This window comes from Pseudochaenichthys georgianus, chromosome 1, assembly GCF_902827115.2.
Source record: "Pseudochaenichthys georgianus chromosome 1, fPseGeo1.2, whole genome shotgun sequence".
Taxonomy (NCBI): domain Eukaryota; kingdom Metazoa; phylum Chordata; class Actinopteri; order Perciformes; family Channichthyidae; genus Pseudochaenichthys; species Pseudochaenichthys georgianus.
This window is the reverse complement of record NC_047503.1, coordinates 26,086,014-26,098,041: the sequence shown is the minus strand read 5'-3', so window position 1 is coordinate 26,098,041 and position 12,028 is coordinate 26,086,014. Positions and strand designations below refer to the sequence as shown.

General features: G+C 45.7%; 1 protein-coding gene across 3 annotated transcripts in view; it reads right to left on the bottom strand.

Moving 5' to 3' along the window:
- The window catches only part of slit2 (slit homolog 2 (Drosophila)), a 98,502-nt gene that overhangs the window by 12,504 nt on the left and 73,970 nt on the right, over positions 1-12,028 (bottom strand). For all 3 annotated transcript variants that reach the window (XM_071202860.1, XM_034080564.2, XM_034080582.2), the window contains 5 exons: positions 11,653-11,721; positions 11,256-11,327; positions 10,310-10,381; positions 10,112-10,183; positions 1,308-1,471 (listed from right to left, as the gene is read on the bottom strand). In XM_071202860.1, coding sequence (XP_071058961.1) covers positions 1,308-1,471; positions 10,112-10,183; positions 10,310-10,381; positions 11,256-11,327; positions 11,653-11,721 — 449 coding nt within the window. The remainder of the gene's footprint in view (positions 1-1,307; positions 1,472-10,111; positions 10,184-10,309; positions 10,382-11,255; positions 11,328-11,652; positions 11,722-12,028) is intronic.

Sequence of the window (12,028 nt, the reverse complement as noted above, 5' to 3'; positions counted from 1 at the left end):
ACACACACACACACACACACACACACACACACACACACACACACACACACACACACACACACACACACACACACACACACACACACACACACACACACACACACACACACACACACACCAGAGATAAGATTAGCTTCATATAATGTTCTTTATTTTGGGATGCAAGACAGGGCTGACAGGTTGACACTCAGACGTCTGTACATGACCAGGGACCCACAATAAACCTTGTATCAACTCAAGCTATCTTTTTGTGCCGGGGAAAAGATGGGGATAATACCCACTTGCTAATTTGTTTATTTGACCTTTCACCTTGAATTTTAAGACAGTGATAATGAAACATTGTATTTTTAAGAACAACATTTGTAAATACATTAGAAAAAAATCAACACAACCAGGAATGTAAGCACCTTCAAACTTGCGTGCAACCATTTTTAAAAGTTGAATGGATATGACAAGCAAGACTTGCACAAATGTTACTGGCCTATGAATACATTTTCTTTGCAGGGCCATGACATGTACAGAGGACACACTTATGCCAAAATCTCAGACAGGACATTAAGCTCAACAGTTGGGACACAAAACTGATCAGAACATGAGGGCTGAAAGGGAAGCAGAACAATAAAGATTTGTAGGGCTCAAAGGACGAGGAAAACTGGGCCGGGACTGTCTTGAGGAGCTGGGGTAGGAGAGACTGAGGACAAATGACTGGGATATGATTGGCTACTTTACCTGGCACCAGAAAACCACAAGGCCCCGGGACTTCTACAGTGGTCAGTTAGATTAGGTTGAAAATAGGATTCAGTCATATATTCAAAGTTAATGTTATGATAAGGTTTAAAAGTGAACAGTTAGTAGTAATTTGCAGTATAATATGTTGTATCCACAATCATGCTCACAAGCAACATCTTGTGATTTTAGAGCATCATATAAATTAAAACAACAATTTGTCACAATCAAGTGAAAACATCACTGACAATGCCTGTCAAAAAGCTGTAAAAACGAAAAATTGCACAAATGCTGTAAGGCTGCAAACAATGCTGATTTTTGTTGCAGTATAGGTTTTGGAACATGTATAATATACAGATTTATAAAAGGCAACTTGTGGTCTCCTCTGGGAGTCCTCATCAAGTGTGTGTATGTGATGCTGAATAATAATGTTCTGCAAAGTATGTGTGTGCAATGCATGCTTTTGTTCAAACACTTAACAAAGTGCATTTGTACAATGTGTCTATTATAGTGAACATCTGCTGACATGTGTATGTATCCCTGAGCTACAGTGCTGTGTCTATATGACAGTGTATGTTTACCTGTGCAGGTGAACTTCTTGGAAGGCGTTGTGAGCAGCAGTTTGTCGGTCATGTCACCAGGGCCGGTGCAGCGGGCGATGCCAGGCTCCTTGTAGCCGCTCTTCACCCAATCTGACAGCCACTGCATGTGGCAGTCACAGTACAGAGGGTTGGCCCCCAGAGCCCTGCCAGCCAGGGAGATAGAGGAGAACAACGTTCAGACATAATGACAGGAAGGATAAATTAGAACTACATCACAGATCAGACGTGCAGGAAATTAAAAGAGAGTCAAAATCAGAAAGGTCGCGGTGTTAATGCTTACAACATTATGCGTGCACCGTGGTACATTTCTACCATGAATAACTTAGACTGGAGTGAACGTTGGCCGATAAACTTAAAACACGTCACATCAAGTGTTTCCTGCTTTCCAGCTCTGATAACACACTCTAAATTCAGGACCCTACTATAGCATTGAAATCGCACTGGGATAAAGCCATTAGCATCATCTTGAGGTTCTAATAGAGGGTAACAGGTTGCAGAGAGGCCTATCCCGGCCGGGGAGTGTGGAACGTAGTCACAGACCTACTCCTCACCTCTGACCAATTCCAATTAAGGTTCCAGTGGGGACCTTTCTCTTACTTGCTACCCTTTTCCCTCAACCTATCCTAAGGGAGTGCATGTATGTAGACACGTTAGTTTAGCTGCTATAGGCTTGGACTGTCGGGGGAGACACCTTACTTCGTCTTTCTGTCTGTTTGTACCTGTACTCTCATGTTCCGATTAACCCAGCTTCCCCCAAATCTCTTTTTTGTGTCCATATATACGCCGGGATCCTGAGTCGAGGCTAATCCTGTTGCTGTGGTCGTGTGTCCTGGATCCTCTATCCTGAGCACTGGATCTGAGTCCTGGACTTCGAGTCGTGGCTGAACCTGTCTCTGCGGTCCTGCCAGACTCTCATCATACTACTTCCCTGATGGCTCCCACAAGATTGCTGACATCCTCGTGGATTCATCTTCTTATTATAGACACATGCATTTCCAAACATTTGGACTACCTATGTTGTAAATGTATCATCTTTTAGATTTACACACGGCATCTATTGCACGTCTGTCCGTCCTGGGAGAGGGATCCCTCCTCTGTTGCTCTCCCTGAGGTTTCTCCCATTTTCCCCTTAAACTGTGGGTTTTCTCCGGAAGTTTTTCCTTGTACGATGTGAGGGTCTAAGGACAGAGGGTGTCGTATTGTCATACTGATATTCTGTACAAACTGTGAAGTCCACTGAGACATGTAACATTTGTGATATTGGGCTTGTGACGGAGCGGATCACAGAGTGACTGACTCCGCCACTGACAGCCGCAGCGGGCCACACACACACACACACACACACACACACACACACACACACACACACACACACACACACACACACACACACACACACACACACACACACACACACACACACACACACACACACACACACACACACACACACACACACACACACACACACACACACACACACACACACACACACACACACACACACACACACACACACACACCAAACATTTCCTGCTCTCTTCCGTTCGTCAATAAATAAGGTTAAATCATCACTAAAACGTCCACCTTTTCCCCTTCCTTTCTGTAGCGCGACCATAAGTGCACGCTTGTGAGTCTACAATTATTTAAACATACATTTAACTATATTACACCATACTTACGCGGGGAGCGGCGGGCGGAGTTTCGCCGCCATCTCCCCAGCAAAGGGAAGGTGGAAAAGACAGAGGCGCATCACTTCCGTGATTTAAATAGGATGCAATTTATTATTTCTTTTGTGTTTATTAATTATGGGGAATGACTGTGTTGAGAGGTAGTTAACCTGTGTATGTTTGGGTCGGATAGTTTCCTCATGTTTGAGGAAATTACATTTATGTTGACAATGTGGTTTGGAGATAATTGTGTAACCGGTTGACGGTAAGCCTGTGGGGAACAGTATATATTTTTTTGTGGCTGATGATAAATAAAGTTTTTTGGAGCTTAAACAACCGACTAAGCCTATGTATCGAATGGACGAATAGAACCCAGTCACATATGGTGTCAGAAGTGGGATGGCTAGTCGGAAAGGGCTGGGCCGCGTTGCGAAGCAGCGCACAGGACTGCGTCGGCAGCAAGAGGAGAACGCGGCTGCCAAATCAGAGCGGGGGTCTCCATGGGAGACAGAGGACGAGAATGAAGACAGGTCCGGGGTGCCCCCAGCAGCTCCTATGGCCTCAGGGTCAACCAGTGAACCAGGGGCAGAACTACCCTCACTGATGAAAGACTTTCTATCAGGGCAGCAAAGGCGAGAGGAGTTCCTGTTGGCAGAGCTCCGAGACCTGCGGACTTCTGTTCTAGTTGCCTCAATCAGACGCCGATAGCCAGCCTGATAAGCCAATGCCTGAGTGGAGGCATTATGCGGAGCCGAAAATCCCACCGTACCAGTGCGGTGAGGACATTGAGAACTATTTATTGCGGTTTGAGCGCATTGCCAAAACGTGGAGGTGGCCAGAAAGGGAGTGGGCATGCCGGCTCATTCCACTGCTATCAGGGAAGGCATTGGAGGCCTATACGGCAATGGACAAGGAGAGAGCCCACTGCTATAGAGACCTGAGAGAAGCGTTGCTGACAAAGTTCGACATCTCCCCAGAGACGTATCGGCAGCAGTTCCGATCCATGGTGGTACCGTCTGAAGAGAGCCCCGTTGAGACCTACCATCGCCTTAAAGGTCTCTACCGGCGCTGGATTCAGCCAGAGCAGCACACCAAGGAGGAAATTGCAGAGGCCATCATCATGGAGCAGATGCTTCGGATACTCCCACCGGAGGTGAGGACCTGGGTGAAAGAGCATGAGCCTACAGAGGGTCTTGCGGCTGCCAAGCTGGCGCGCCAGTACATCAACACTCACAGAGGAGGACCACCTGCACGCTCAACCACTTTCACACCCCAACCAGCACTCCAGCCCAGGCCTGCAAAAAGAGAGAATCGACCAGAGTTCTCCGGATATCCTAGCACTGCCTCAAACCAACAAGGAGCTGGAAAGGATTTAATTTGCTATTACTGCCAGCAGCCAGGCCACATAGCTTCTGTGTGTCCCCTACGCAAAGCTAAGGTCACAGGCGCTTGCTATGCACCCCGGGCAGAGTTGGGGCCCATTGGGGATCAAGAGGAACGTGTTCAACGTTATAAAGCTGTCACTGTTAATGGCCAGCAGGTCACTGCTTTGTTGGATACTGGTAGCTTCATGTCTCTAGTGAAGCAAAGTATTGTGCCAATTGGAACTATGGACTATAGCTGACAAACAGACATTTTGTGTGTTCACGGGGATCAGCATCCGTATCCCAAAGCGGACGTTTCCGTGATCATTGATGGACAGTCGTACCTGTTGAGTGTGGGGGTGGTACAGAACTTGCCTGTTGATGCAATCCTGGGATGGGATTTACCAGTACTCTTGGATTTGCTGCATGAAAAAGAACTCTCTGTGAAAACTGACTCTGGGGAAGATGGGAATGTAAATGTTAATGTTTCTGGCCCAATGGTAACTAGAGCCCAAGCAAAAGCTGGAGTCCAACCACTCCCAGACTTAGACAGTAGTCTGTGTGAGGGTGGCACTAAGGGGCCAAGAAAATCACGTCGCCAACACCGCTTTGAGAAGCAGCTAAGGCCAACGGCTCATGAAAGGGATGGTTTACAGACGGATAAGATGTGGGTCGTACCAGAAAATATTGCGGTGTTGCAGAGAGTGGATGACACACTAAAACCTTTGTTCACTAAAGTGGTAAAGGAGGGAAATGAAAAGTGTGTGGGAAAGGAATTATTTATGGTGGATAAGGATGTTTTGTACACAGTTACTGATGACCACAAACGTCTCGTTGTCCCAGCTAGCTGTAGGTCACTTGTCATGCACCTAGCACACACAATCCCATGGGCCGGGCACCTTGGCCGCCATAAAACCTATCTGCGTGTCAGCGCACATTTTTATTGGCGCTCCATGTATACTGATATACAGAAATATTGCACCACATGCCCCACGTACCAGAAAACCTGCACCGCCCGCAAGTCTGACAGAGCTTTCCTGCAGCCTCTGCCTGTCATATCTACTCCTTTCCGCAGGATTGCCATGGACATTGTCGGCCCTCTGGTGAAAAGCAGTGGGGGACACCAGTACATTCTTGTTGTGTGTGACTACGCCACCCGGTTTCCAGAGGCCTTTCCCCTGCGTACCATCACTGCCCCATCGGTTCTGCGTGCGCTGGTTCAGCTGTTCTCCAGAGTGGGGATACCAGACGAGATCCTGACGGACCAGGGAACAAACTTTACTTCCAGGTTGATGCAGCTCTTCTACAGACAACTGGGCATCTCGGCGATCAAGACCACGCCGTATCACCCGCAGACTGATGGCCTGGTGGAAAGATTCAACCAGACACTGAAGAAGATGCTGCAGAAGTTTGTTGATGACACTGGTAAGGACTGGGACCGCTGGCTCCCATTCCTGCTTTTTGCCTACCGAGAGGTACCCCAGGCTTCAACTGGATTCTCTCCGTTCGAGCTGCTATATGGATGGGAGGTTCAGGGCCCATTGAATCTACTCCGAAAAGGCTGGGAGGCTCCTACGACCACTCCAAGTGATAGAGGAGTGGTGCAGTTTGTGCTGGAGATGAGGGATCGGTTAGCAGGATACCAGGAGGAGGCTGAAGTCAACCTGTGTTCGGCCCAGAAAAGCCAGAAGACCTGGTATGACCAGCAAGCTCGGCATCGTGAGTTCCAGCCTGGCCAGAAAGTCCTTTTGCTGCTGCCCTCATCCAACAGCAAGCTTTTGACGAAGTGGCAAGGGCCATATGTCATCACACGGAAGATGGGTCCAGTCACCTGTGAGATCAACCACCCAGAGAAGAAAAAAACCAAACAGACCTCCCACGTGAACTTGCTGAAAGAGTGGAAGGAACGTTCTGTCCAAGCCCCTGAAAAGGCATTGTTGGTGAAGGAGGTGAACTTGGATGAGGAGGAGGAGGTCGAGAATGGGTTGGATACCTTAACTGTGGCTGCCGTTCCTGTTTTGACGCACCTTGCACCTGAGCAAGCTGCACGGATCCTCCAGATTTTCAAGGAGGCTCCTTCACTCTTGGCTGCCAGCCCGGGGAAGACCACCCTTGTTGAGCATGTCATCCGACTAAAAGATGGACAACCAATCCGCCAATGTCCCTACCGTGTCCCACAACAACTGGTATAAGAACTCCAGAAAGAGGTAGAAGAGATGATAACACTTGGAGTGATTGAGCCATCCAACTCAGAGTGGTGCAGCCCGGTGGTCATCGTCTTCAAAAAGGATGGGTCTCTACGGATATGCATGGATTTCCGGAAGCTCAACTCCATCTTAGAGTTTGACGCCTATCCCATGCCAATAATTGATGACTTGCTGGAGCGGGTTGGAGCTGCCAAGTACATCACCACCTGTGTGTAAAGGGTACTGGCAAGTGCCGTTGGAGAAGTCAAGCAGACCATACACAGCCTTCAGAACACCAACAGGGCTGTTCCAGTTTACGGTGATGCCTTTTGGACTTCATGGAGCACCAGCTACTTTCCAGAGGCTGATGGACATTGTCCTCCAGGGTTGTGAGAACTGCAGCTCTGCTTACCTCGATGATGTGGTGATTTTCAGCAACTCGTGGGAGGAGCATGTCCAACACCTTTCAGAGATACTGGGTAGGATCCACAAAGCTGGGTTGACACTCAATTCTTCCAAGTGTGAGTGGGCACGACGGGAGACACGGTACCTAGGCTACCAACTGGGACGAGGAGAGGTACGGCCACAAGTGGATAAGGTTGAAGCTATCCGAAGCTGCCCTCAACCTCGCACCAAAAAGGAGGTCCGGTCTTTCCTTGGATTGGCTGGATGGTACAGGAGATTTGTGCCTCAGTTTTCCACCATCGCAGCGCTACTCGCAGCACTGACCAACAAGGATCAGAGGAACCCAGTAACCTGGTCAGAAGACTGTGAAACAGCCTTCCGCTCCTTAAAAGACTACCTGTGTTCTTCCCCTGTCCTTAAAAGTCCAGACTTCACCAAAAGGTTTCTGGCACAGGTGGACGCCTCTGCAGTAGGCCTTGGAGCAGTCTTGGTCCAAGGGGACCTTGGAGAAGAACGACCAATCCTGTACCTGAGTCGTAAGATGCTACCCCGTGAGACCAGATATTCCACTGTAGAGAAGGAGGGTCTAGCCATTAAGTGGGCCCTAGAGAGTCTGCAGTCCTATCTGCTTGGGCGTGAGTTTGACCTGGAAACCGACCACCGGGCCCTCACCTGGATCAACTCCATGAAAGATCACAACAGCCGTCTTACCCGTTGGTACCTCTCACTCCAACCGTTCAAATTCATTATCTGTCACCGATCTGGCAAATCGAATGTAGTGGCTGATTACCTTTCCAGGTTGCCGCACATCGCCAACCTCGGGGAGGGGGAGGATAATGTGACGGAGCGGATCACAGAGTGACTGACTCCGCCACTGACAGCCACACACACACACACACACACACACACACACACACACACACACACACACACACACACACACACACACACACACACACACACACACACACACACACACACACACACACACACACACACACACACACACACACACACACACACACACACACACACACACACACACACACACACACACACACACACACACACACACACCCCCCAAATATTTCCTGCTCTCTTCCGTTCGTCAATAAATAAGGTTAAATCATCACTAAAACGTCCACCTATTCCCCTTCCTTTCTGTAGCACGACCATAAGTGCACGCTTGTGAGTCTACAATTATTTAAACATACATTTAACTATATTACACCATACTTACGTGGGGAGCGGCGGGCGGAGTTTCGCCGCCATCTCCCCAGCAAAGGGAAGGTGGAAAAGACGGAGGCGCATCACTTCCGTGATTTAAATAGGATGCAATTTATTATTTCTTTTGCGTTTATTAATTATGGGGAATGACTGTGTTAAGAGGTAGTTAACCTGTGTATGTTTGGGTCGGATAGTTTCCTCATGTTTGAGGAAATTACATTTATGTTGACAATGTGGTTTGGAGATAATTGTGTAACCGGTTGACGGTAAGCCTGTGGGGAGGGGCTATGGGTACAAAAGGGACGGTGTTGGCCCTGGAAGAGTCATTCAGCAGGGTGTTGCAGTGAAGGCAACAGCTAGGATGTGGTTAGAGGGACAGACAACCTAATTTGGTAAACTGTGATTTTGTTTATTTATGTTATACTGTTTACCTTTTTGTCGAACAGTATATATTTTGTTGTGGCTGATGATAAATAAAGTTTTTTGGAGCTTAAACAACCGACTAAGCCTATGTATCGAATGGACGAATAGAACCCCGTCACAGGGCTATATAAATAAACATTGATTGATCTGCTTTATTCATGCTCACCCATGATCACCAAATAGTTCATTCATTACTTGGCTACTCTCTGGCCACTAAACAATAATATCCATGCGCCTGAACAGCAATACTTTTATTACCAATGTAATAATCTTCTGATAGTTTTCATTCGAACACCATGTATAGAAATACATCATATGCATTTGTATTTGCAGACTAGAATCATCATTATTACTCTTAATATTTGAAAACTCCCTCAAAAGACTGATCTGACTAAACTGTTGTACTCTTGTAGATCTGTTGTGAATATAGATAATATTAGGGTCAGTCTATCGCGCTATGCGTGGTGCTGATCCTTGTGTGTGCCCCGGGGGCATTCCCACCAGCAGGTAACTGAAACATGGTTAGCATCATCTTTCACTTATATAACCCCTATGCTCTCACTACAGAGTGGATGGGAAACAGCAGTCATCTCAAGAAAGAGAAACTTCAGAGGTCTTCAGTGTGAGAAGTAAATGTTTCCATTCTTAGCTTCTGTGTTGAATTTAAATATCTGTTCTGAGCCTCTGCACTGGAGTATTTTTTGTTAGCAAATATACATGTAGCATATTGGCTTAAATCTATTATTTGGAAAATAAATTAATGAAATCTCATTGACTCATTGTCATTGATTGGCTCATTGACAAGCAACAGTGTCAGCACTGATGTGTGTGTGTGCGTGTGTGTGTGTGTGTGTGTGTGTGTGTGTGTGTGTGTGCGTATTGTGAATATTTTCTTTATTATTATGACTTGCTCCTTACCTGTATTCAGTGATGTCGTCTATTGTAAATATGTACATTTATTTTGTATAACAATGTAGTGGTATTTTTATTCTTGCTTTTAGGATGCCTATCACCATCTGGCAAAGGGACTATCGGTGAAAACTAGCCTTTTGGCTAATTCGAGTACATTTACATGTTGATTAATGTACACTGTCCCTTGTTTTAAATAAATCAATTCAAATCCAATCGTGTGTTGTAGCTTAGAAGAGTGAAGCATTTAATAGAGGAGTAAGGCACTAGAATACAACCATATATATATATATATATATATATATATATAGCAATCTTTAATTTCAATCGTGAATATTAAAGAAAAAAGAGAAGAGCAGGAGAAGGGAGATACAGTAGCTGTAGATACTGTAGGTTTGTTGCTCAGTTACTTCTGGCAGCCTTATATATTATTCACAGAGACTCACTCAACAACCATTTTTCTTTTAAACCATGGGGATAGGCTCTTTTGTCATGATAATGTATTTTCCTTATTTTGCAATTTCATAAGGTTAGTAGGTAAACACTTCCATCCCAGAGAAAGACGTAAATTGTGATGTGTGTCTCTTTATGTTACTCACAGGTGGGAGAGCGATGACAGGTCTTTGAAGGCTCCCTCTGGTATCAGTGATATGTCGTTACCATGGAGAGACCTAAGAAAGGGCGAGAGATAGAGGAAGAAAGAGTGAGGAAAAGGCTCTGGATGTTGAAAGTCTAGCTTCTTTAGCACAGGTTTCTGAGTCATCGACCACACTGCATGTGTTGTGAAGGATACTCACAGGAGACGGAGAGATTTGAGTCCATCGAACGACCTCACTGGTATGCAGCGCAGGCGGTTGTAGCTCAGGATTCTTTACAAAAAAAATAAACATGTTGGAGTTGAGACAAATGCAGATTTCTTTTTAATATAGCTTCAAATGCAGCAAGGCACTTCAGAGCAAAATCCTTTTTGTAACTGCATACCACTGAGTTAAGCAAGAGAGCAATACACACACAATTGAACACACTTTGTCAGCATCAAAACAGTTGGAAATTGGAAACACACACACCCACACAAGCAAACATCTTGCACTCAAGGTGAGAATTTTAACATTCATTACACTCATTGACCTTGTAATATCATTTCCAGAAACACGTTTATACAATCTACATGACAGACTTACTAGTCTATAGCTGCTGTTTCCCTCCCCAAAAAAACTGATTAAACTATTTTCCAATTCTTGATCGGTTCATTATATTTCTTACTTATTTTTTTATTAGTTGTTGTTTAATTTGTGGCTTTGTTGTGACAACATTTTCAACAGCTTATGACTTTATACCAAGATGCTTTGTGATTAGAAAAGGCTAATGATGCACTGGGGAAATAAAACCTCATTCATGGCTCCCATGGGTTTAAGTTTATGTTGTCACAGACAAAATATCTGTTCTGCTTTAATTTGGTCAAGTCCAGTTTCCCACTGAGCATTCGTGACACGCACGCACGCACACACACACACACACACACACACACACACACACACACACACACACACACACACACACACACACACACACACACACACACACACACACACACACACACACACACACACACACACACACACACACACACACACACACACACACACACACACACACACACACACACACACACACACACACACACACACACACACACACACACACACACACACACACTGCAAAGGGACTGTAATGCAGACTCACAGGGTAAGCAGCTCGGACATGTTACTGAGGCTGTGGTTGGACAACGTGCTGATCTGGTTGTTACTCAAATCACTGAAAAGGAAACAATAGCAGATACATAAACCAAACCCAGGCAGCATTGTCAACACATGCTTAAACAAATGCATATACACACACTCAAAAACGATATGTACTACATATTCCTTGGACAACACTAGGTCACATGAAAAGTGATTCAATACAGAGCTCGGATTCAGTACCAGTCGGTTAGTTTTGGTCTTAAGAAGCAGAGTGCAGTGGAAACAGGAAGTCACGATCCTCATTCACGATCCTCAAAATTGTGATTGACTGAGCAGAACTCTGACTTTGTGATGTGAGTGTAGGTGTGTCTGCCGTGGTCATGTGGGGTGAGACTTACATGAGTGTTAAGTGTTTGTAATCGGAGAGCTCCACAGGAACCTGAGTGAAGTGGTTGCCATCAAGATACCTGAGAAACAGAGAGAGGGAGAGAGACAGAAAGAAAGAGAGCGATAGGGAAAGATGGATAGACAAAAATATTTATATACAAGGTTGAGGAAGATTGGGAAAGTGAGAGAGAAAATTAGAAGGGAGAAAATTGAGTTATTTAGCCATGTAGGAAATTCCTCATCTCCAGCAGTGTGAGAGTCATTACTGCTGCAGCCATAATAAACACTGGAGTTTAATATCCCCACATGCATCTTATACGTTTTATCCAGCCTCGCACCCACAGCTGAGATCATATTCAATTTGTGACAATGGGCCATTAATCCAGC